The sequence below is a fragment of the Fukomys damarensis genome, unplaced genomic scaffold (genome assembly GCF_012274545.1).
Source record: "Fukomys damarensis isolate Sample0158 unplaced genomic scaffold, DMR_v1.0_HiC HiC_scaffold_16, whole genome shotgun sequence".
NCBI lineage: Eukaryota > Metazoa > Chordata > Mammalia > Rodentia > Bathyergidae > Fukomys > Fukomys damarensis.
Genome location: NW_022900928.1, coordinates 93,388,413 through 93,415,980, shown reverse-complemented (window position 1 = coordinate 93,415,980; position 27,568 = coordinate 93,388,413). Strand labels below are relative to the sequence as shown.

Here is a 27,568-nt window from a genome sequence, read left to right as displayed (position 1 = left end):
AAAAAAAAAAAAAAAAAGTCACAGTTGATAAGACATTCAACAGTATGTTCACAGGAGTGGCTTTTCCTTCTCCTGAAACACAGTTTGGAAATGCAAGACAAGCAGTTCATTATGGCCACTGAAATTTTGAATTACGAATCATGGCCATTTCAAGATGAGGTTTTTCAATGAAAAAAATTTGTTTTGGGCCTAATTTGCAAACCAAACAAAACAACAACAACAATACCAATAAGAAAATGTCCACATTCCCCCTGTAGTCTGTGCCCTCTTGGTTATTTAGGCTCTAGACTGGTGATGGTTAACCTTTTAGAGCTTCCGATGATAATGAACAGACAGCTGTGGCACAAGTGTCATAGATTTGCCACCACTGGTCTGTACTTCAGGAGATGCTTTGCTGAACTCTTTGTGGCTGAAGGTCACCCAGGCCATGGCGGGTGGCTAACTCTCTTGCCCTTTGTCTGAGCAAGGTTCTTGAAGAGGCTGATGGGGGAGAGATGAGATGTCCTCATTATGTCCCCTTCTTAGAGCTTATCCCTTCAACCAGCCACTCATTCTCCCTGTCCATATGGCCAACTGAACCACGGTGACAGAAATCAAGAGCGCGGAATAATGCAGAGATAGATATTTCAGATCCAGAAGCAGTACAGTCCTAGAAAGATGAGGAAGAGTGGTATTTTGGACACAGAGTGAAATACATCAATCCTGGTTACAGTTCTCAACCTGACTACAGTGATTCCACTTTTCAGTTATCTGGGACTTGAGGTGCTGACAAGAATGTGTCAAGGACCCAGAGCACTCAAAGCCAGGGCAGGCAACAGTTCAGATCAAAAAACCAAGAATTCAGCTGTGAAAGCAATGCTATTACTCTTTCCTGTGTCTCAGGTTTGGGTGGACAGCTGAAAGCTTTGCCTGGAAAATGTCCCTAGACTGATTCTAAGGTCAGTGTATCATTTAATATAATAATTTTTATAATATCACACATGCCATATTTTAATTGGACAACTTTTTAATGATTCCCTAATTTAACACTAATTGGTCTATGCCTTCACAGTCAGGAGATGCTGGGGGCAGGGTGGGTTATCCAGGACAGCATCCTATCCTCCAGCTAAAAGGAACCCTACTGCTATGAATAAACTTTTACCTCAAGCTACAGTTATGATTTCCCTCAATATTTGCCTGTTGTCTTTATGCTCCCAGGGATTCTCTTAATCCATGTTAATACAATTCTCAGAAAAAAAAGTTATCTACACTATCTACAGGATATATGAAGTTATATAGAAAAAGTACAATCATAATCTGGATGTGGTATGGTAACACAGTAGGGAGTAAGTCAAAATATAAATTCCAATTTACAATTTAAAAAAGAACACTCATGATAACATATTGAGCTTACTACAATCATGATTAAAAAAAATCACAAGACACCAAAACTGGATTGGGGAAAGAAGAATTTATAGAATTTTCTAGAGGGGGGATGTGTTACGTTATTGAGTATTTGTTTTTTGAAAAGAAAATCACTTGATGACATATAATCTATTTTGAGGTTGCTTCAAACAAAACAAGTGAATATATTTAATTATTTTAGATGGAAACATAATTGCATGCACACGCAATCACAGAAAAGAGCTAATCTACTTGCCTCTCCTTGGCAGATAATAATTTAGTGATGGACAAATAAATCATTGTTGTGTTTACTTATTTATGTTTGCCAAGGCTGACTCCCTCCCTGGACACTAATCATTCCACTCTGTCAAAGTCCTAAGAAAGAGGTTACATGTGCCACCCTCCAGTTGGAGAGAAGCAGTGTTGGGTTACTAAAGAAAAAATAAGAACTCCATATCAGGAATGGATTTCTCTTACCACAAGGGCTCATTAACATAAACAGATGTAACCTTTCTATAGAAGCTGTTTGGTGTCAGTCCTATGTTCGATGATCCAAAACAATTATTTTCCAAACTTCAAGACTTTATTGCTTTTCATATCACAAACAAGGTATAAAGATAGGGCACACCTACAGGGCTCTCCTAGGACTGTGTTGAGAGTTCCTGGGGGGATTGTTTGTTTGTGGGCAATGACAGGAATGTGTTGCTACATATATCACCACAGGTTTACTATGCTTCGTAATGACTTCATCGCCAGAATGACTGCATTTCGGTGTCTCACCCCACTCTGCCAGGTACAGCCACATCTGATATGCCCTGTGTGCTCAGACCCATGACCAGAGCAGCAGGGCAGTCTAGTTTTCACTGCAGCATTTCTTGAGCTTGGCTGCACAGGAAACCCCTTGGGAGCTTTCAAAAACCTCAGCATTGAAGCTGCCACTGGGACAATTAAATTGACCCTCCGCAGCGGGTACCAAGGAACTAGTGATTGCAGGTGAATGCAGTGGGAAGTCAGGGCTGAAAACCAAGCTCTCACATCTGCATTTGATTCAAACATGTGTCAAGAGGTAGCAAAGTAGGTAGTAAAAGTTGCGGACTAATTTATTATAAAGTCATCAGAGGGCTATTTCTCTGGCAAGATTTTCTCAAAGAAAAAAAATTTTCCATAGCAGCCCTATGAATTCTGAGATTCTGTAAAGGCTTTGCTTTGTTTTGTTTTTGTTTTTTGGTAGTAGTTGGTACATGCATGGTAAGCAAAGGGCTTTGGAATCAGATGGCCTGAAAAAAATCCAGCTCTATTGCTTGTAGGATTTGTTTTAGGGGAAACAAAGTATTTTCATACCTCATTTCCCTGTTCCCTTTCCACCTATAAAATAGTGCTTTCTGTGACACAATTCACAGAAAGCACTCAAGAGTTTCTGATACATATGGTAGCACTCAGCATTCACTAGGTATTTATTAGCCATTTTTTGTTAAAAAAAAAAAAGCTAGAGCTATCCATAAACTTAGGAAATCTATTCATACTCTTACTTAGTTTGATAATTGTGTGGATTTATTCCTACAAGTGATAACATTTGTATTATACTTTAAACAAAACAGTGATCTTCCTTTTTGCTTTAAGGTTCTAGATAAATTTTTTTCAGCAAAGGGGTGTGCAAATGCTTAAATTTCCATGTATTATCCTAGTTTACCTGTACTCCATAGATTAAATATATAATTAGATTCTTTGTATTCTTATGTGATCTGGGTTTTGTTCATGAGGTCTTTGCCTATTCCTATGTCCTGGAAACTTCTTCTAATTCTGTCTTCCAGAAGATTTAGTGTTTCTGTTTTAATATTTAGATTTTTAATCCATTTTGATTTTAGCTTAGTCGTTGTTGGGAGACATGGGTCTAGTTTTAGTTTTTGACATGAGGAAAGCAGTTTTTCCTGTGCCATTTATTAAAGAGGTTATCTTTCTTCCAGTGAATATAGTTGGCCCCTTTGTTAAAGTAGTTGAGTGTGTTTGGAGTTATTTCTGCATCTTCTGGTCTGTTCCACTGATCCTCAGGTCTGTATTTTGCCAGTACTATGCAGCCTATTAAAAAGCTTTTGCACAGTAAAAGAAATCACCAACAGAGTGAAGAGACAACCCACAGAGGAGGAAAAAATTTTTGCCAGTTGTTCCTTAAAGGACTATTATATAGAACATAAAAAGAACTGAATAAAATCATATCCCCCAAATTTAAAGACTGAATCCAAAAAATGGGCATGTGAAATGAATGGACATTTCTCAAATGAAGAAGTACAAATAGCAAATAAATATAGGAAAAAATATTCAACATCACTGGTCATTTGAGAGATGTGAATTAAAACAACACTGAGGGGCCCCCCGGCTCAGTGGTTTGGCGGCCTGCCTTGCAAGCACAAAGACCCGAGTTCAATCCCTGGTACCAAAAAAAAAAAATCCCAACAAAAAAAAACCACTGAGATTTCGTCTCATTGCAGAAATCATGGATAATATTAAGAAATCAACCAACAACAAATGTTGGTAGGGCGGAGGAGAAAAGGAACCCTTCTCCACTGCTGGTGGGAGTGTATAGACTGGTGTAACCACTGTGGAGATCAGTATGGAGATTCCTCAAAACACTAGGTTTAGAGGTCTCATTTGATCTAACTATTCCCCATTAGAGTGTCTTCCTGAAAGAATTAAAAGCAGTATACTACAAGGATACATGCACACACCTATTTATTGTGGCAGTTTGTAATAGCTAAATCTTGGAAACAAGCCAAATGCCCATCATCTGATGAATAGACAAACGATGTGTTTTTAAAAAACACAGTGGAGTACTACTCAGCCATAAAGAATAAATTTGAAACAATTATGGCTAAATGGATACACCTTGAGACTGTATTCTTAAGTGAAATAAATTGGACACATGTATAAATATCACATTGTCTGTCTAATGTGAGAAACTGAAAGTGTAAGGACCAAAATGTACAATAGATAATATGAAATAGGAATTATTCAAAAGGAAATGGGAACTAGGAAGGGGAAAGGGGGAAGAGAAGGAATGGAAAAGAAAAGGAAAACAAGAAGGCAAAGTGGGAACAAAGCTTTTGTAAATGAGGGGAAGAGGGGGTGAAGGAAGGGCAGGGGTTTGAGAATAAAAGAGCAATCAAGATATACCATGTAAAGTACAAATTCCCTGTGTGAATGTGATCATTATGTACATCTAAATTGTACCAATAAAATTAATAAAAAAAATAAAAAGCACATCACTGAAAATATCCTAGGGCAATGCAATCTTCTGGCTGAAGCCTTTCTGGTTGGGTTAATTAGATGGAAGCCTATTGTAAATCTGAAGAAAGATACATAGTCAAGGTTTTGGCCTTCACGTAGTTTACAAAGCATTTGTATCTGGCACTGTCCTTAGGAAACTTGGCTGTCTATGATAATGATGCTGATAAGAGTTTCTTAGTCACAACTCGAACTGAAATAAAACACTGGTAGGACTTAGCTAGCATAGGTACTAAACACTGTCTTGAATCTTCAGCAACTTTACAAGGTTTAATATTCAGGGAAAATGTCTGATGTTCAGTTCTGGTGGGAATATCCTCTTTCAGCTGTCCACCATAATTTCAGTGCAGAGAGAAATATAATTTATTGTTATTACTTTGGCTGGTGATTGGAAACACATTACCAATGTACAAATTAGAGCCTCTAATTCTAAAGTAATTATCAGCCAATTTCAGAGTTGTTAACAAGATTAAAATTGTGAATATATTAAGCGATTCACTCTCACAAATCAAATTTTGATTAGATAATACTATGTGTTAATATGTATGCTATTCAAATTTCTTAAAAGGATTTTATTATAAAAACTTTGATAGAAATTTTCAATAATGTAGGCAGAGTTAGGGAGAGAGAATGCATGATTGATGGTTTTTCCTTATAAACCTTATTAAAGGTCCTGATTTTGTTGGTATCCAACTGTTTTGACTTAAAATTAGGAATTCCAGTTTTGATGAAAGCTCATGGGCATTGATTAGAAAAACATCTCACAGAACTATTATGAAAGCAACTTATTTACTAGAAATGTAGTAATGAATGGAACAATATTGCAGACCAGAAGTTCTTGTAGATTCTGCTTTTCAATGTATTATAGGATACACACCCTTAAATATGCATCAATGGTAGAACCTATATAAGGATATACTGACCTATTTATTTCATGTAGGCCATGTTTGATTCTGCCTGAGAGAATAATCCTTCTATTAGTAACATCTGGTGGTGTGAATGCAGCACTTAGGAGGGTGTCGGGTAATTGGGATGAATTTCTAATATCTGAAGGGCTTCATTTGTATGGGCTTGTATATAACCTCTTAAGCAAAAGTGGTTAGTCATTAACAAAAGACCTTTGGGTCACCAGGTTTGGTAAGAACAACAGGACAGAATAAATTATAGAAATAAAAACTTGAGAGCTCTCACAGAATAGACACTCTCTTGATGTAGTGCTTCTTGAAAATAACTGCTATTTTGCAAATCATAACCCTGAAGAGAAAAACCTTGGATATAAACAGACATGTAGGGGAAGAATCTGGAGTTTTAAAGGTGAATAGTATATATTGAAAAAATATTTAATATAGCCTCCATTTTTAAAAAAGTCATCAGTAGAGCTTATCCTTTTAGAATGAGTGAGAACTGAGTGATTATTCACTAGACACCTGAATTAAAGTTTTAGTTTTTCTATACAGTCTGCTTCTAAAATAGAAAAAAAAATTCTATTTATTCTATCTTTCTCGAATCCTACCCACACAATGATTCTAGAGTCATCTTTGTTAAAATACAATAGTGACCATCTTCTTGTGTTTAAAATCATCCCCATTGCCTATAGAGCAACTCCAAACTTCCTCTTCTAGTTTTGAATGTCCTTTAGGTTGTAATTTCACTTGTACTTCTAGCATGTTTTCTCATCTTTCTGTCACCTCCACTGCACACATCATAAAGAGGTATCAATACCTCTTGACCTATGGTGACATACTTTTGCAAATTCTGGGCTTCATTCCTGGAATGTACTTTTTAAATAGTTGTTCCAAAAGACTCCTCTTCAAAAGAAAAAAAATCTATTTATTCTATCTTTCTCGAATCCTACCCACACAATGATTCTAGAGTCATCTTTGTTAAAATACAATAGTGACCATCTTCTTGTGTTTAAAATCATCCCCATTGCCTATAGAGCAACTCCAAACTTCCTCTTCTAGTTTTGAATGTCCTTTAGGTTGTAATTTCACTTGTACTTCTAGCATGTTTTCTCATCTTTCTGTCACCTCCACTGCACACATCATAAAGAGGTATCAATACCTCTTGACCTATGGTGACATACTTTTGCAAATTCTGGGCTTCATTCCTGGAATGTACTTTTTAAATAGTTGTTCCAAAAGACTCCTCTTCAAAGACTGTTGGTAATGGTGACACATCATTGCTTTCCAAGGTGGGGTGGTGCATGGAGAAAAAGCTTACAGATAACAAGCTTTGGGCACCAAAGAAAATATTTAATCGCAGGGGTATATATATTTATACATAAGCTACGCATTATTTAAAGCATGTGTGAACAACTATGTGTTTTTCCAAATTCAAAATACAACAAGAAAACCTATCTGACTTAATCCTGTTCATAGCCCCTAGGCAAAATGGAAATTACTGTAATAACAAACGCACAGAAATATATGGGTATCATAAAAGACGTAGAAAATCAAGTTCATATCCCTGCTCTCCTCATTTGATGGTGCCTGGCAATTCTTTTCATTATTTTTGTCCTTGGGCAGGGCTGCCAAGTCCTTTTGAAGCTTTATGCATCCCATAGTTCAGGTCTCCTCAGTTCGATTCTTGCTCTGCTGCCAGGATCCCCTCACTACCCTGGCATCAGAGTGAAATGCTGCTGTAAAAGAAAGCTACCCTAACAGTTAGTGTGCAGTTCAAACAGCAATTTTCTTAAAGCTCTCTCTTTAAAGAAGTCAGACGAAAGACAGTTTTGTGTCTTATAGTCCTGTTGACAGCGTGCTGCTGCTTATGCTATCTCTGTCTCCTCCCCCTGGCCCTGCTTCCTTTATTTATTCAATTATATGACCATAAAATTTGTCTTTAAGTATGGGAGGACATAAAAATGGGAGAATTTTAGTGCCAGCTGTTCCCATAATGAAAATTAAAAGATCTGATGACTGTGGGAAATAAGTGAGTGATAATTCTGATAAATATTCTAAATACACCCTATAGTGTACAATCAAATATGTGGGCTAGAATTCACACAGCTGTTTCATACCGTGTCAGAAAAGGTAGTTAAATCCTAGCACATGTTTTAGGGGAAAAAAAGCAAGTTTCTAATTTGTAAGAAGTTTCTTCAAAATTGTATCATCCTCTGCAAAGCTCTTTTCTAACAATATAATCAGAACTGCTTTCCATTCCCTTAGGAATTCAAGTATAATCAACTTACTATCCACTTAACCAAATCAATGAGACCAATGTGTGTACTTTGACTAGAATTTCTTGTGGTACAATCTAAATTACTTAAAAAAAAATTACAAAGGCAAAAGATTCTGGCACTTGTTCTTCTCAAAGGCATAAGGCAAAAAGAGTGAGGCATTATTAATACTTCTGAACACACAGAACAAAAGAGATCATTCAGCACCATTTCAGTATCTTCCCACTCAGGAGGTTCATGCATATTTAAATGAATTAATTTATTTTCTGCAATTTGCTCTTTAAGAGCTTAAGTGGCCATTTGCTGTTGCTTATTTCAGGATTCTGCGCCCTTGTTCTGAGTCACCAACTTATAGCTTGAGTGCTCCAGGTGTATTTATGCTCCCAAAGTATTTTAAATTACCCATTAGGAAATCCAATTTCCTATTTATAAGACTCAGAAGTGATTTTCCACTGTTAACTTTTTTCTTAATTAAGGATATAAGCCTGAATTCACAGCTAAACTTTTGGTTCTACATTTCTTTGTTAGCTCCATGACAGTCAACATTTTAGACTGCCATCAATATCTTACATAGTCCCATAGGATGTACCACCCTTGGGTTCTCGTGAGATTGACATTTTGGATATCCATAAAAGTCATCACTATAGCAATATTTGTGACTTACAATGTTTTGCATCATGCATTGAACATATGGTACCTCTTTTAAACAGTTCCACAGTCTTATGACATAGTTACTAATTTCTCTACCATGATTTCAACTTCAGAGATGAGAAAAATGTAGACTTACAGTAGCGAATCCCCAGGTAATACACCTAGTAATCAGCAGAATTGATATTTAAACATCCCTCCCTCTTCCTTTTAGACTTGACATCTAATCAGGGAAAGGGGCTAGGACGATTATAGGAAATATTACAATTTGAAACTACAAGTGCCTTAAAGAGACAGCTAAGAAGTACTTCGAAAGTTTAGAGAAGTGAAAGTTTACTTCCAATTGCAGGTGAAAGGGAAATCTTCAAAATGCAAGTGTTACTTTGACCCCATCTAGAAAATGAAGTGGAATTCAGAAAACTGAAGTTATAGATTTCAGAACATCAAATAAATAATCCTTTCTAGGACACTGGCTTTGAACTACACATGGCTCTGAAAATAACAAATCTAAGACTATGGTGATTTGGTTTTATTATGGATTGAAATTCAGCGACTATTCCCTGCTTTTGGCTTCCACCAATATGGAAAATTCCGGTATTTAAGGAAAAATACTTTTGAACACCACAGAATTATATGACTGTGATGAACAGGGTTCTTTGAAATCTTGTTTTGAGTTCGGTCAAGCAATATCTCAATCATATTGTTAGGCAGAAAGGAAATCTCCTTTGGCAAACTTGTGATTTTAGAATCTTTTCACATACCACCTCTGATTCTGTCCTCTATGCTTCCTCATCCATACCGTATCTGTCTTTGGTCTGTCTTAGTTTCCCAGCTGTGCTCTGAACTTCCTGCATACCCACTTTCTGTTCCAGCACAGCATCCGCTATTTCTATTTCTTCCTGGGAGATAGCAACTGAGGATTTCACTTGTAATTGTGCAGTTAGAACATAAGGTTTACCAGGCCCAGATTTAAGCTAATCCTTCTTTTCTGGTAATCTAATTGTACTGCTTGCCATCTGACCCAATCCCATTATGAAGATTTTGGCTTTTATCTCAGGGAAAATCTTCTAGAGCTTGCATAGTCAATCTGGTGTAAGAATCTGTTCTGGGGAGTCTTTTATTCACCAAACATTTGCTTAGGACTTACTCTGTGCAGGAACCACTGATGGTTCATAATATAGCTGAGAACTAGACAGGCAATGTTGCTATTCTCAAGAAGTTTAACTTTTAGTGAGAGGAAGACAGACAGACACTCAGTAATTTAATGAGATGGTGTCAAATAGCAGTGATTGTAATAAAACGAAAAGGATGCTGTGCTAGAGTGTGCTTGGTGGGAGGGGAGGGTATGTTGTAAATTTAGAGCTGATTATTAGAAACAGCCTCCCACCAAACACCATTTAAGCCGACCCTCAGTACATCATGTGAAATCCATTGAAAGGTAATACAGAATATAGCAGTAGTATTCCAGGCAGAAGGAAAAGCACATGCAAAGGCTTAAGGCAGGAATTAAAAGGATAGGGAGACTAGAGTTAAGTGAGGAAGACCAGCACCTAGGCTGGAGAAAGGGGGGTAAGGCATGGACAGGAATGAGGCTTTTATTCTAAGTATGAGCCACTGGAGGATATGGAGATTCCTCAAAAAAATAAAAGAAATTACATTTGACCCAGCTATTCCTCAGCTAGGTGTCTTCCCCAAAGAGCAATAGACATCATTTTATAATAGACATCAGTGATGCATGCACACTCGTGTTTATAGCAGCACAATTCATAATAACTAAATCTTGGAAGCAGCCTATATGTGCATCAACAGATGAATGGATAAAGAAAACATGGTATTTACACACAATGGACCACTACTCTGCGATAAAGGATAAACTTGAGTCATTTGTAGGAAAATGGATGTACCTTGCAGCCATAATATCAAGTGAAATGAATAAGACACACAGCTTAAATACTGCTTGTTTTCACCTGTATGATAAATCCAAAATATAAACGAAGGGCAAAACAAGAGACAAATAACAGGAAGTGAGACAGATCTTAACTCCAGTGGGAAGGGTAGCAAGAGATGGAGGGAGGGGGGAAGAGAGGGGAAGTGAAGGAAAAAGTAATAAAGATGTGTCATCAACATGTACCAATTCCTCACAAGGAATGTAAACACTGTGCACTGCAAACGTGTACTTGTTCTGCTTGCTCTATGTATAATGATTAAACAAGATGATTCATTAGGAAGTCACTGCAGGATTCCAAGAGAGATGATAAGATGGCCTGGACCAGGATCAGACTAGAATCCTGGTAGAGGAGATGGGGAGAAGGGAGAGTGAGTCGCCAGCCTTTGGATCCTGTGAGTGTGATGTCTGTTGACAAGGAAAAAACAACAGAGAGAAATCAGGTTATTTGTTTATTCAGTGTTCATGTTAAAGTTCACAAGGTTCTTAAGACATTCACTCACAAAGATGTACTCAATAACATTTCTAAATAGACATTCTCTGGGCTGTAAGGACAAGTCATAAAGCAGATGGAGTTTCTACACTGTGGGCAGATTATTTTCCTGGAGTTTAAATGCAAATGAAGAACAGTCAAAGAGGGTGGGATGGAAATACATGTTGGAGAAGCAATGGCCTTTAGATGTACTTAAAGTTACGGGTCTTGATACAATCAAATGATGAAGGGATGTTATACACATATAGCAAAACCATTATTCTATGGAGTTAATATGCATTAATGAAAAATAGGAACATTGGGGCTCAGGACAGGCCAAACAGAGGGGCATTTAAAACTATTATTATTATTATTATTATTATTATTATTATTATTATTATTATTATTATTATTATTATTATTATTATTATTATTATTATTATTATTATTATTATTATTATTATTATTATTATTATTATTATTATTATTATTATTATTATTATTATATTGTGAGATGATTCCAGACTGTCCTTGAATTCATGGCAATCCTCCTTTCTCAGCCTCCTCAGTGCTGGGATTATAGGTGTGCATCATAACACCCGGCTATTATTTCAGCACTGGGTAATGAACCCAGAGTCCTCACACTGATATGTGTACTCAGCCGATTTTTTATTTTTTTAGACATGGTCTTGCTAACACCCTAAGTTGCCCAGGCTGGGCTGGAAATTATAATCTTCCTGACTCAGCCTCCAAGACTGCTGGGATTATGGGCATGTAGCACTAGGCCGAACCAAGACTATCCATTTTAATAGTTTTTAAAAATATATTTTTAGTACTATGTAGTAATTTGACAAGATATTGGGTTTCAATATGGCATTATCATACATTCTTATCTTTGGATCATATCCAATCCCACTACCCTGTAAAGAAGGGCGTTTTCTTAATAAGAAATGAGGTAGGCACAATATATTTATTGATTTCTAGGTAACAGACCCGTCTCAAGTTTGAGATTGCTTACTAACCAAGACAAGGTGACCTCCTCTCCTCTCTCCTGACTCTGAGGTTGTTTAGGTGCAAGTGTACTAACATTGATGATGAACTATTACTACTCTCTTTTCCTTCTTCCATTAATTCCTTCCTTATTAAAAATTTCTTCATGGGCAAAAATTAAACAGAACACACAATTAACTACACATTTGGGACTACAAAAATAAATGATCTGTGATGGCTGTAACAACTAAGAGCAAATCAGTAAGACTGGTCATATACGTAACGAGCTTCCCGTAGGCGAGGAATGAGAATTCCAACACCCTGGCTCTCATCCCATGGCTTCCTTCCAACCCAAGGCAGCACACTGAATAGCTGTGAGACACATTATTTTAACAGTGAAATTCCATTTGCCTTCATGAATTAAAAAAAGATCCCCGAAAACTAGTACTTTACTTAGTTATGCATTACTACACCTAAGTCAGACTGTGGCACTCGAGGTTGTTACTGGGGTTCCTGCTGCCCATATTTGGTGGCCAGGGTGAAATATGGAATTGGAAGAATCCTTTCTGTTCAACTATTAGTTCTTGCTGTAGTTCAAAATCTATACAAAAGTTTTCCTTTTTTAAAACCCACTGTCCATGATAAGCATTTTAAGCTTTCTTAACCCAGTGCCATATCCACTGATTCTGAGATCTGAGTGCCATCTTCTATAAATGTCTTCGTCTTAATAACTAACCTGACATCACTCATGGCCTCCAGTTTCAGCAGAGCCAAATGCACCTGTCTTTAAAGCCCTCTGAATCCCCTCTTGCAGCCTCTCCTTGGAGGACCTCTTCCCACACTCACTTTACCCTGACTGTCCCTATTCTTTCCATCTATCTCCAGGTCTCTGGAGTTTCTTGGCTTCTTTTTGATCTTTCCAAATAAACAGACTTTTATCTGGGGCATAGGGGCCTCCTTGATAATGAGACATCCCTGTATCTTCCTGGATCAATGACAAAATTCTCCTTAAAAACTTAATAAACATGTTGTCATTGTATTCTAACCATGCACATAATTCCTTTTAACCACCTTGAAGAATGGAAATCTGGTTTCTATTTACACTGTGCTATTATTTTTTCTGCATTTTAAAGAGTCATCAAAATATTCTGTCAGTAAAATCCAACCAGCTTACCCAATTCTGTATCTGATACAACTCACGAATCCCTTTCGAAGTGGTAACTTCTCTTTTTTTTTTTTTTTTTTTTTTTTTTTGGTACTAGGGATCGGACTTGGGACCTTGTGCTTATGAGGCAGGTGGCAGAACCACTGAGCCAAATCCCTGGCTCCCTAGAAGTGGTGACTTCTTCCTTGGATAACCTGTGTGATTCTTTCCTCCTCCATACCCTGCCCAATTTATGCCCTTTTCACAGGATCTACTAAACCTATTTCTCAAAGCTAAGAAGCCACTTTCTTTAGTTGATAATACTAACAAGGTCTAAAAAGAAGGAGCAACTTTAATAAAGAATCCTATTGTTAATCAATGTTAATTATACATATAGTATTAAGGATTTTGCTAAGTAGGAAGGGGAGCAAAACCTAAAGGGCCCATAAACCAAGTATACAACCTAGTCAAGTAGATGAAACATATTTACAAAATATTTGGAACAAACATAAACCCACTTACTGCCCTTACATAATGCTGTTAAAGAATGCTCCACAGCAAACAGTACAGTAAGCAGAGCTGAAAATTTCACTTTCTTTTTGCAAAGCAAATATTACAAGTTTCATGAGCAAAGACACACTAACATGAGAACGAACTGCATTTGCCTTTGTTTTTATATGTGTTCAAAGGAGAGGATTTTTGTGTTTTTGGTACCATTTTCTACATCAAAGAGGGGAAACTAAATAAAATGCTTCAGACTTCGTTTGACTCATGTTCTGTGCCCTAAAGAAACAAGTTAGAAAAAAGCATTGGGAGGAGCAGAGGATTCATCTCAAACTCCAATCATGGTCCCTGTCTACACACTTAAAAACTTTCTTTTGCAATATTCAAATTCTACACTGCATCACATTAAACCATATCAACCTCTGGCAAGGTGTGGAAATATTTCTACCCTTAAAATTCAACTTTTCCTTCATTATTCTAATTACTTAAGGTTAATGATAAAGAGCTCTTGCTTTACTATCTTTTTAGCATAATGAAATTGACTGTCCCATTAAAGAATTTATGTTGGTAAAACGTATTTGGTCATTTAATGTCGTTCAATATATAAAATAGACACAATATTATTCTATACAAGTAGTAGGAGCCATAGATGAGAAATGTCAAATCCTACAGACAAATGCATTATAATAAAGAGAAGAAATATGCATGAAAATTTTAATATATATATTTTCTTTCTATCTATCTTATCTATCTATCTATCTATCTATCTATCTATCTATCTATCTCTATCTATCTATCTATCTATCTATCTGAGTTGCATGGTACTCTTAAGGAATTCAAGCAAAGGAGAAGTTGCATTTAGTTTGGAAAGTTTCATGAAGGGAGCAATTTGAAACGGCCAGTGAGGCAGGGGTGCAGGGAGTATTTTACAGGAGAACATAATTCCATGTTATAGGACTAAGGTCCTTTGTTAGTGGGAAGTGGCACGTATGTTTGATCTCAAATGCTTTTAATAGGCTCTTAGGGAGATAGAACAAATTAGTACAACTCTACTATTAGGGATAAAGGAGAAAAACTAATGCAGGAGATGAAAAACATTTTGAATAATTTAGTTCAAAGTCACTCATTTTACAGAGAGAGAGAGAATTGAGTTGTAAGATAGGTAAGAATTACATTCATATTTACACTCATAATTGCAGGAGCAGTGAATCAGGGTGAGAAAGCTGCCAGCACCATCTGTCCTTAGTCACTCTGCTCTATAATCCCAAAGCAACACCCCACCCTGTGTGCAAGCACTGTACCTATTAGGCTGATCCTCATTTATTTAATGCCCATGGTTATTTGCATGTATAATGCAAGGGAGTAGAAAATTGACACTTATTTTGTTTTTTATTTATAAAATATCAGCCTTTGGTAAGTGCAAGTCAATCAAAACACCTGAGGTTTCAATTTGTACTTTTATTAATTATATGGCAAATTTAAATTGCCCACAGTAATGTTTATTTCATGGAAGAAATGCCACTTGTATACTGCACCTAAGTAACTTTCCAAATGGTTAAAAATAAAAATTGGTTATCAGTCATAGCTGGTGGAAAAATATCCTTCTTTGATAGTATTTTTCTAAGCACGTTTTTAAAGACATAAGTACACACAGGAGAAAAACCAGATTGAGGGAGAGTTAAGACAAGCTGTTAAGCAATTAAACGTGGTTCAGGAAGCAGACAAGTACAAAAGGACAACGTGACTCCCTAAAAGCAGAACCTTGAGATTAAATTGAGACGACGACCAGTGTGTGATGTGGTCCTGGAGTGGGTCGGTTACCCGACACTGCTACTGAATCATCAAGCTGTCTCACTGACTCCAGCCAGAGCTTCTGCTGTGTCCTGAGGTGAGTCATGATGCCAATCTCCCAAGCTTGGCTGTGAACCCCTGATGAATGCAAACTTTCGTCAGGTGATGACAGCAATGAACTGGACATCACTGCATTCTCTACTCTCTTGAGAATTACTGCTCTTTATGTAATCTCGACATCTATTTTCCCTTCAAGTGTAAGAAAATATATATTTTAATTTTCTTTTCCTTGGGACCTAGTATTCTCCAAGTATTTTCAGCTTTTTTACAATTTCTCCTCTACTGTATTTAAAGCCACTGTTATACAGTGAACTATACCATGTAAAACTCATGAGAGAAGGGGGAGCACAGTGCAGCACCAAGCCCTGACCCAGCTTGCATCCTTTTACTGTTTCTGTTTCTGATGGGGGCTTTTCATCGCTACCACACAGGAAATTAATGAGGACGGGGATGTCTCTCAAGAAAACCAAGCTGCTGGGATTTACAGTCCAGATCAGTCCACTTCTTGGTGTCTTCAGCAGCCAGTTTCCAAATGGAAAGAAACCTTGAAAATCACCTGTCAATTCCTTTTTACAGATGAGAAACCATGTGGCTCCCTTGAAACATATGATTTGCTGGTTACAGAGAAAGTGAGCCACGTAGTCATCTTTCACCACATCACTAACTGAAGCAAACAGCTGCATGTTTTTTTGTTTTCTGTTACATTTCAAGCACCACTCAAAGTAGAAACTGCATATACAGAAAGAAATTACGTTATACAATAATATCTAGAGATTTATTTTCTTGAGGGGTTTAAAGAACTGTTCTGTTCTCTTTTTTTTTGTTTGTTTGTTTGTTTTACCTATGTTATTTCCACATCAGGCACCTTTTCCTTTACTTTCTAGTTTATTTGCATCTTGATTTTAGCTTGAAGTATAACAAAACATATTTTGTTAGTATACAAATAGATGCTCAACTCACTTCCTTTGGGGCACATACATACTCATAAAATACTTCACTTGGGGTACCCAGGTACTGATAGATCACTGGTGCAGACACTTGTGTACTGCTCTGCATACTAGGCATTTCCCAGGTCTGATCTCTTCTTTTATTTAAACCTAGTGTTTTCCAATATTTTCAGCATTTTTGCAATCTGAGTTAGAAGACAGCATGCTGGTTCACCACTGAGAAACCTGCCCAGAGTTTAAACCTCTGCAACCAAACCATCCCAGCTTTCTTTTTCACCTTAAAACCTCTGGGTACTCAAAAGCTCTGTTGGACCATTTATTCTCCATCATGAATACTAAATATATTTTTCCCCCTTGAATTTGTGCCATAACTTCCTTTAGAACCATGGCGAATGATCACAGTTGGTTCACAGTGAGCTCAAATCACACTTAAAGTACACATTCTACAAACTGTACCAATGCTGGCTTGTGCATTTGTAGTTCAGACGGTACAAAGAAGTATCTTTGGTAGTGCTCACAACATGATTTCAATTGATAAGGTGTTTATTATCTATTTCCTTTGTTTTGGCCTATCCGATTTGGGGCAGAATTCATTGAGTGAAACGACTATGAGAAAGGTTATTCCACCATGTTCAAAGCTTTCAAACATAGATGTTGATGACCAGTGATTAGTCCATTTTATTTTTATTTTTATTTATTTATTTTTTGGTACTGGGGATTGAACTTGGGTCCTTGTGCTTGCGAAGCAGGTGGCGGAACCACTGCGCTAAATCCCTGGCCCTGATTAGTCCATTTTATATACACAAAGAATTTAAATTAGGAAATAGGAACTTGGTTCATTTACGATCTTGTGTCTTCTCTGTTTTCTTATCTACAAAATGGGGACAACAATCCTCAGTCTACATAATAAAAAGCCTGATGTTATATGAATAAGAATAGAAGAGAGAAGATAGGGTATGTCTGTGGTGGTGAACCTATCACAAGTGAGTTACTGTATTTTTCTTTTAAAACAAAAGATGCTAATATAGAGTTGTCTTTTCTAAACTAAAAACTCAATAATGAAGTTTAATTACAGTGTTGGCATGTTGAGATAAATAAAGGGATTTTGGGTTGTAGTTTATCAGTCCCTAAAATGTTCGCCATCACTGGGGCATGGGATACATGAAAGTTATTCAAAATACAAAGTATTATTATTTGGATTCAGAAGGAAATTATATCCCATGTGCTGTTCCCACAGTAAAAGTTTATTCACAGCACCCCGATCTTCCTGCATGATTCATGTCATCACCAAAGTGACTGCTTTCTCGTCTTGGTGTATTAAGTGGATGGCTGAGTGCACAGAGCCCACATCTGAATCAGCACAAAAATGAAATCTGGAGGAGGGAAAACAGAAAGGGACTCTTGAGCTTCCACTGAAGTCATTTTCATCAGTCAACCTGCCCACAATAATAGTGGGAAATCAACTCATTTAAACAACTTGGGAGGCAAGCTTGTGTTATAATAGTGCTCCTGAATGCAGGTCAGTGAAAAATGGGCTGGCACACAAACTCTCATTTGTCATCTTCTCTACAAATGCATGTTAATTGTTCTCATATTTAAATGCTGAGAACCAACCATAACAAATGCACATTGGCAGATTGTTGGGAGTTTTCTAAAAACAAAACAAGATGACTATGACATAAAGTAAATTATTGTTGGTTCCTTGTGCTCTCAGCAGAATCACAAAAGGGCAAGGACTTGAGAGAAAAAAAGTCATTCATGTGTACTTCAAATCTTAAAACACAGAAAACACAACTGGAGCTGAGTTAATGAAATATATATTCAATACAAGTTTGTAGGCACTTGTATGCCACTGGTCTTAGATACTTGGAAAAGTAATATTTGCTTACAAAAAGAATATTAGAAAATCTTTCAAGGTGACATAACCTAAGAAATAATATTGTTCTTCCTTTTCCCCCAGAGAAATGACAGCTACTGCTTATCAACCCCTGTTCCCCCCAAATGTCCACTTCAGAAAAGTTGGTCCTAGGTTATCAATGTGTAAAAATCATTGCTCAGTGCTAATACTCAGAATTTATCAAAAGTGGCAGCATTGTGGTCTATTACCATTGAATAACTAAATCTCTGTTCATAACAAGGAAATCTAAACTTATGTCCTATTACAGTGCAAATATATGCATATGAAGGGCCAGGAGAAAAAGCGAAAGGGGCATAGTTTGACACTTTATGTGTATTTAGTAATGTAACTGTTGAGCACTAAATTGAACTTTAAGGACCTCCTGATTTCTGAGATTTTAATAATATGTGGCTGTAAAAGCAACAAGCAAGAGTCAAATTTTCTGCCTTCATTTTTTTTTCACTATTTTAATCATACATCAGACTATTGTATCAATCTATCATGTAAGTATAGCCTCAAAGGCTAAAAAAGGTAAAAATATAAAAAGCATAGAAAACAGAAATATGACGAATAAGAGAATGTTCACAGGTGACAGGTGAGTGAAGCTGTTGGTCTGGTCTACACAAACTCCTGACTTTCTTCATGGTTCCCAAGCATCAGAATATACAACTGGCTAAACCTGAGATGGACAGTGGTAAAAGAAATTGGAGGGAATGGGAATGGTAACTCTGAAGTGGACACCCAGTAAAATATGTAAGCATGTGGCTACGCTACCCGAAATGATCTGCAGACACATGTGTAAATGCCGAATAGTTTCTCTTGTGTGAACAAACTATAATAGTACACAAGTTCCTAATGAGATAATTGATAATGTGAAATAGGAAGAAAAGGGCTAAAGGTGTAGGGAAAGTGGGAAGGGTAGGGGAAAGGTAATAAGGGAAAGAAAAAAAATAGGAGAAAATGAATAAATAGAAATAAAATGTTTGTAAATGGGGAGGGGAGGAGGGAGTGAAGGGAGGGAAGGGACAAGGGGAAAAAATGAGAACCAAGACCTGTGATGTAAAGGTACAAGATCCCAGTAATGAATGTAACTGTACTGTCTACCTAGAATGTACCAATAAACTCAATGAGGGAAAAAAATGATCTGCAGAATCCATACCATCCCTATCAAAGTGCGGCTGATTCCAGTGTAGAAATAACTGGCTGCAGACCACTAACTCATTACCTATACAAAACTGAAAGTAAATCTCAGACATAAATGTAAACACAAAATTATATATTCATAAAAAATATAAAGTAAATCTTTTATGATATTGGATTTGGCAAAGAAATCTTATATATAATACCAAAAGCATAAGTGACAAATTAAAAGACATGATCTTGACTTCATTAAAATTAAATTTTTTGTTCCAAAAAAATAATATTAAGAAAGAGAAAAGAGAGCTCACAGAATGGGAAAAATATTTGCAACTCATATCTGATAAGGGATTTGCATTTAGAACATACAAAGGATTCTGACATTCAATAAGAAAAAGACAAATAATCCAATTTAAAAATGGCCAAAGAATCTTCTCCATAAAAGAGACAAAGCACCGATAAGTATTTAAAAAGAAGATGCATATTGTTAATCATCAGGGAAATATAAATGAAAACTATACTGAGATACTGCTTCAGCTACATTTGAATGGCTAGAATTAAAAAATCAAATAAATATAAGGGTTTGCAAAGACATAGAGAAGTTGAGACCTTCTTGATGCTGGTGGGAATATAAAACGGTACAAGGCCTTTAGAAAACTTCAATAATTAAATAGAGTTATACTATAACCCAGCAACTCCACTCCTAGATATATACCCCAAAGAATGAAACATACATCTGCACATAACCTGTACATAAATATTTGTGGTGGATTGTACAAGAGAAAAAGGTAGAGACAATCTGTCCACTAATGTACAAAGGAACAAGACAGCATAATGTTATTAATAAATTAGGAAAAATACTAATAAAATCTGAATTGACAAACCTTGAAATCATACTGAGTGAAAGAAATCCATCACAAAAGTCCATATATTTTATAGTTTTATTCATTTGAAAGTATAGAATAGGAAAATGAATAGAGACAGAAATTAGAGAATCAATTACTTAGGGTTGAAGGAGAAGGTAATAGGATGAAGTGATAAGTAATTATAAATTGGCATGTACTTTCCTTTTAAACTCATCAGTGTGGAGGTGAGGATTTACCTCAGTGGCACTGTGCCTGCCTCATACATGAAAGGTCCTGAGTTCAATATCCAGTACCAAAAAAAAAAAAAAATCAATGTGTCTTAAATTGTACTGATAATGCTTGCATATATTTGTGAATACACTAAATATCACTAGATTTTTCATTTTAAATGAACTTATGTTGTGTGAATTATATCTCAGTAAAACTGTCAGGAAATCCTTTGTTCCTTTTAGCCTAGTTTGCCAGAATGAGAAGGGTGTACTTTCAGATTCCCTTAGCTTCACATGGCTCAGTCATGGTCATGAGTATTTATTTATTTATTTTTAAGATAGATCACAATACCACTTGGATTTTAATTTAGTACATGGTGAGAGATAGGAAAAGACTTTATAAACAAATCCTCAACAGCATGGGAACTAGCAGAAAGAATCAACAACTGGGATCTCATCAACAGAACTAACAGAAAACCTACAATGTGGGAAAAAAATTTTACCAGCTGTTCCTCAAAGGACTATTATCTAGAATATATAAACAACTCAAAACAATCAGTCCCCCCAAATATAAAGACCCAATTCAAAAACGGGCATCTGAAATAAACAGACATTTCTCAGACAAAGAAGTAAAAGCAGCAAGTAAATATATGAAAAAATGTTCCACATCACTGGTCATTTGAGAGATGCAGATGAAAACAACACTGAGATTCCACCTCACCCTACAAAGAATGGCTGCTATCAAGAAATCACACAATAACAAATGTTGGCGGGGTTGTGGGGAGAAAGGAACCCTTCTCCCTTGGTGGTGGGAGTGCAGACTGGTGCAACCACTATGGAAATCAACATGGAGATACCTCAAAGAGCTGGGACTAGAGGTTCCATTTGACCCAGCCATCCCTCTGCTGGGTATCTTTCCAATAATTAATTAAAATAATTAAAAGAATCATATCACAGTGACATATGCGCACCTATGTTTATAGCAGCACAGTTTGTAATAGCTAAAACATGGAAACAGTCCATTTGCCCATCAGTTGGAAACTGGATAAAGATGTGGTTTTTCTATAAAATAGAATACTACTCACCCATAAAGAATGAGAAATTAGAGTCATTCATAGAAAAATGGATACATTTTGAGGATATACTCCTAAGTGAAATAAATAAGTCACACATGTATAAATACCAAATAGTTTCTCTGGTGTGAAAAACTGTAATAGTACATAACATCCTAATAGGATAATTGACAATGTGAAATAGGAAGAAAAGAGCTAAAGGTGTAGGGAATGTGGGAAGGGTAGGGGAAATGGAATAAGGGAAAAGAAAAAAATATGAGAAAATGGAAAAGAGTTTGTAAATGGAGAGGGTAGGAGGGGGTGAAGGGAGGACAGGGACAAGGGGAAAAAATGAGAACCAAGACCTGTCATGTAAAGGTACAAGATCCCAGTAATGAATGTAACTGTACTGTATACCTAGAATGTACCAATAAACTCAATAAAAAGAAAAAAAGATAGAACACAATAGACAGAGATCTTTGTAAGACTTTTCCCAGTGTACAGATATGGAAGAGAGATCAGCAGACCTTTGTTCTCAGAGCTGCCTCTGATCTACTTTATAGAACTGAAAGAAAAGTGGTATTTTTTATAATATAATACAGTACATATTTTTTAAAAAGATCGCAAAAACTTGTGATCCTTAAATATCATAGGTGATTACAATTTTGTTTGTTAAAAATAATTTTAAAGGGTAATGACACATATAAATCTAAAAAGAACATGTCAAATATTTTATTTAAGCCATTAATTAATGACAAAACCAATATAAGTAAAATAACTAGTTCAAAGGATATGGCAAAGGACAGACACATCTATGAATATGTGCATGGCTAAGATAAACTGGTTAATGGATTTAAAACTGGCCACTTCTATAGGGTGACAATCCATCTGTATCCACACAGCAAAAGTTGATTTGTCTTACATGAACAGGAATCAATTACCTTAAGATCTGCAAGTTACCTTCAAACTACACAGAGTTGCAAATTAAGCAAAGACAAGAAAAGGCTCCATTCCCTATAGACTCAGATATCTCTGGAAGGTTTTCTAGACCATACATACATAACAATCCACAGAAAGATATTCAGGAATTTCTTGGTCATTTTGAAGACTTGCAAGTTTTCATGATAAGTTAAAGAGTGTTATGTCTATGCATATAGTTTGATAATTTAAATTCTCTATTACTCGATATACCAAATTTTATCAGTTCCTTACATTTCTTAAATTATATTTAGTAGTATTTTTAGTGTGAATAAGGTAATGATGAGTTTTACAACCAATGGCATTTAGATGCAATAAAATAAAATCATTTCACCAACTGGCCAACTCAGAATGGTTTTGAGTACAGACAACTTTAGCTAATGTTTACCTTGGGAAGGACAGAGATTATCATCCCCTTTGATCACTAAAGCATCCACTTATGTAAAAAGTTTAACACCATTTTAACTCAATTCAGAATGAGTCACTAATTACTGAAGACTTGAGAAATAAAGGACAATGTTCTGGAATCAGAAGGAAACACTGATATCACAGTCTCAAAGTATTTTTCTTCTTTTTAAAGAACTGGATGGGAAAATCAATAATTAAAATAATAGTAAATATCTCTGAAAATATAAAGCAACTCACACCTTTATGGCATGAGCTCACAAGAGGTCACAGCCTATGAGCTGAATGGCTATATGTGAACTATGACAACTGAAATAGAATCATTCTGTGAGTTACAATGGGGTATTATGAGCATTTCTTACTGAAAATGCATGATTAGCAAGTGTGATTTCATAGATGCATGAAATGGTCCCTTGTTAGGTTGGTACTTAAAAGTTTGCATATAGAACTCCTATAGAAAACCATAGTCTCTGCAGTACATGCTACATCTTTATTTTTCATAAAAGTGGAATTATCTTTTCAAACTTTTAAATAATTTTTTCTTTCAAAAATTTTTTAAGAGAGTTCAGTTAGTCAGTGTAAAAAATTACTTCTTCCTGTGATTTATTTCTATCTTTCTCTGGATAATCACAAAAGAAGGAAAATGAATCCACAATTTTGGCATCAATTTGAGTTTTATAAATGAGTGGCTTGAGAAAGAAAGGAAAGGAATACATAGGAGAAAAGAAAAAAAAAACGGAAACAAAGTCTTTGTAAATAGGGAGGGCAGGGGAATGGCAAAAAATAAGAACTAAGATATATTATGTAAAGGTACAAATATCCAATGGTGTCATTTTGCACACCTAACATGTACCAATAAACTTAATGAATAAAAATAAGTAAGTAAATAAATAAGTGGCTTGAGAAAATGGAAAGGAACTCTATTTAAACACTTCCATTAAGAAAAACTAAAAGTTAACTGATCTGTCCAGAGAATTTTCTTTCTTCTTAATCACTGTCTTACCATTATCTCCTATTTTCGGTCTTCTTTTATTTTCAATAAACAGTTGTCCTCTTTTTTTCTCCCCTTTGTTTCAAATTCATTTTAGCAATTTTTTTTTAACATCAGTTCATTTTATATGAATATCTTTTATTTACTAACTGGAGCAAGAATAAACTGCATTGAACACTTGACTCCAAGCTTTTAAGTGCTTCAATCCCTAATTGGGCAAATTATCAATTTACACCTATGAACTATTATTTTTTACCTGAAAAATGTGGAAAATCCAGCCAGTCTCACAGACCTACTACAACATTTAAAGGAATTTATAAAAGTAAAATGTCATAGGAATGTTAATATTACAATTGTTCCTTTTTCAAAAGTCAAGAATATCTGTAAATATCACAGACCGAAATATACTGCCACTTATGGAATGAGTCTACAAATCAAAAACATTGTATAACATTTAACATGAAAAGAAAATTCTACTGTATAGAAATTACTTGAAGTTTCAACCTGTATACCCCTGCTAGATTTATGAAGAAAATTGAACATTAAGTTATTAATACCCAGTAACACAAATTTATTAATCAAAGAAAGTAGCACAGAAGACTGAACAGTGTTAATAAATCTTAAAAGAATCCACACCTTAGAAATGTATGTAGCACAGAACATGGCTGGATAGGGTGGGGTTAAGAATGTTGCAAGGAAGACAGAAGCCTATGTGCTGCTTCTAAAAGAAGCAAGAAAGGGTTCTAGGGCTCATGATCATGATACATAGTGGCTTTATTTGCAACTTCATAAAAAAAATCTGAAATTCAGATCTCTCCAAAACTGAAAATATGAATCTTGGGATACTTACAGTAAGATAATTTCTATTTATGTTTCTAGGGTCCACGTTGATTAGAGTCAGTTCAGAATGTAATTGTAGCTTATAAAAATGTCATCAGAGATTTACTGTTAGCTTTCCTCACTAAGTGGGATCCCATAGCCACACTTGTCTTACTCACTGAACTCAGAAGACCTAAGGAGACGATGAATATTTCTAGACACTACAGATAAAGTAATATCCTCTAACTAATCTGGTAAACTCACAACAAAACAAATGCTTCAGTGGTCAAAGAGTGAAGAAACATTTGGAAAACAACCTTGCCCTGTAACTGCTTACTTCTGCACTTGGTTATATGTAGAAGCAAATTAGGAATGCTTTTTTAAAGTTACTGTTTCAGCCACTTGTTTGTTACAGTATGCAGAAGAAAATTTGATATTAACAGAAATATGATTATGTGTAGAAATCCAAATTAATCTGCAGGTGTATTTTTACTAATTGTTTAGCAATTCAATAAGTTACATGTAGAGCTAATAAAACTTTTTTGGTTTTTTTTTTTGAGGGGGGGTACCGGGGATTGAACTCGGGTCCTTGTGCTTGCAAGGCAGGCAACTGAACCACTGAGCTAAATCCCCGGCCCCCAATAAAAGTTTTGATGGAATTGTACGTGACACTTAAGTTGATGCTAAAATTTATGAAGAATAACAAGAAGCCAAGGATATGGAAAATGTGAAGAACAAAATTAGAGGTGTCAGTAAATTTCACTATTTATTATAAAGCTAGTAGTTAATACAGGAAGTATGTAAACTCAGGGAACAGAACAGTGGTCTGAGACATATATACTCATGTGTATAAAAACCTGTTGGTGCACTGCAAATCATTGGAAAAGGAATGATAAGTGGTGCCAGGAAAATTATCAAAAATGAAAAAATGGATATCATAAACATAATAAGTTTTCTCACACCAGACATAAATTTTGGATGAAACAAAAGACCTGAAAATGAAACTCAAAACTAAAGTAAGAATATCTCTATGACCCTGAGGGATGGAAGGATGATTTAAGGCATAAAATTTACACATTTTAAAAAGAAAAATACTGACTCATTTACCTCGGTTTAACTCAGTAACCTCGGATCATATAAAAACATCATAAACTGAAAACTGTTGACAAAGTATTGCCTGGCAAAAGGTAATCAAGGTCTACAGAAATTTTAAGTATCAGTAGCCCAAGGAAAAGACAGATGAAAGAAAGGAGCAATCCACAGAAGTGGAGCTTGCCATGGCCAATAACTAGAAAATGATGGAGACCACAGAGAAATATCATTTACCCTCAGACTGCACAAAGGGCTATGTCAAGAACAGGTCAGGATGTGGAACAGGAGAACCCTGGTGTCATCATGGCTGAAAGCACCTTGGCACACCTGTGTGCGGGTTAATATGACATATTTAGTAAAGATGAAGATGTGGTTATATACGAGGCAGCAATTGGCTCCCAAGTGTTTATATCCCAATGAACTTCTTGAATAAGACACAAATCAATGAATGCTCATAGCATATTACCAGGAAATAAAGTACTGAAAGGATAGGTAGCTTCAGTCATATATGGAATGCTTCACTTCTGGGAGATGAGACATACCATGTATGTCTAAATATACAATAAATGTTTAAGTATTTTCTAAATAGTATTACCTTAAAAGATATGGCCATTAATTTCCCTCAAAACACCTCCCTTGCTTCAGACACATTTATCCCACTCTTCTTGCCCATTCAAGAAGCAGTTCTGAAAGTTCTCTTTTGTGAGAGTCTTTATAAGATGTGATCAGGATGGTGAATGCTGCTGCCAAGTGCCATGCAATGGCAAGACAAGCTGTAGCAACATCATTGTGTCCTCATCCACCTTATTCACTAAATCCAGCACCAGGAAACTTTTGGGTCTTCCCAAAAGTCAAAATCAGCATGAATGGCTAACACGATAAATCGATTCACAACATCAGTGTAGCCTCAGTGAAAGAGGACTTCCAGATCTCCTTCTGAAAACAGGAAGAACAATGGGCTAAATGTGTTCAAAGTAAAAGGAAGTTTTGTTTTTGTTTTTTCCAGTACCAAGGATTGAACTCAGGACCTTGCAGTTGTGAGGCAGTTTTGGCATCAGAGCTAAATCACCGGTCCCAGAGGAAGTATTTTGAGGGGGATTAATGGCTCTGTCTTTTACTGTAATAAAACCAACCATCATGTTTTTTGATCACATGAAGTCATTTTTTAGTCGTTTACATAAAGGTGTACAGAAAATTATTTCAAAAGTCAAAGCAATCAGTAATGTACAAATGGATGATAACATATTGCATTTAGGCTGGATCAAAACATTACTGCAGGTAGGAAGGTTAAGAGTCCTGCTCGCATCATGCCAAAGCCCCTTTTCAGGGAAACATTTTCTGTTGAGAATTGGTATGTGCATACTACTGTGGGAAACAGAGGATGCAAGGATGCTCTGAAGAGCTGGGAGGAACGGTTTCTAGCCTGTCACTCTAAAATGAGGAAGGTGCAGAAGTCACCCATGCTCCTCCTCCTTCAAGCTCTTTCTATCCGGGTGCAGCCCCGAATGGGTAGTCACCACTGTATCGGGTTCACCGCTGAAGAGAGTGGACCCTTGGAAATAAAAGTTTTCTGAAAGTAAGTCTGGTTGAGCTGAAATGTTTTCAGAAAGCTTCTGAGGGAAGCTCATGTCAGTTTCAGCCAGCAGCTTCAAAGCCTTTCACATACTTTTGTGCACTGGAGGAAATCTGTTCTCTCTGTCCTTTCAAGTTCTGATGAGCTCTGTAGATGTGTTGTTTTTTTTTTTAATTGAGTTTATTGGTATATTTTAGGTATATAG

General features: G+C 36.0%; 1 protein-coding gene across 13 annotated transcripts in view; it reads right to left on the bottom strand.

The window, feature by feature from the left end:
• Tpk1 (thiamin pyrophosphokinase 1) overlaps positions 1-27,568 on the bottom strand; it is a 360,539-nt gene that overhangs the window by 67,564 nt on the left and 265,407 nt on the right. For 3 of the 13 annotated variants that reach the window (XM_019209679.2, XM_019209680.2, XM_019209682.2), the window contains one exon: positions 15,237-15,475. The exons of 3 other annotated variants lie outside the window; for them this stretch is intronic. In XM_019209679.2, coding sequence (XP_019065224.1) covers positions 15,315-15,475 — 161 coding nt within the window. In that variant the 3' untranslated portion in view covers positions 15,237-15,314. Of the gene's footprint in view, positions 1-10,411; positions 10,845-15,229; positions 15,476-17,240; positions 17,718-27,568 lie in introns of those variants that run through there. 7 more of the 13 variants (XM_010638565.3, XM_010638576.3, XM_019209683.2 and 4 more) reach the window with 7 other exon arrangements.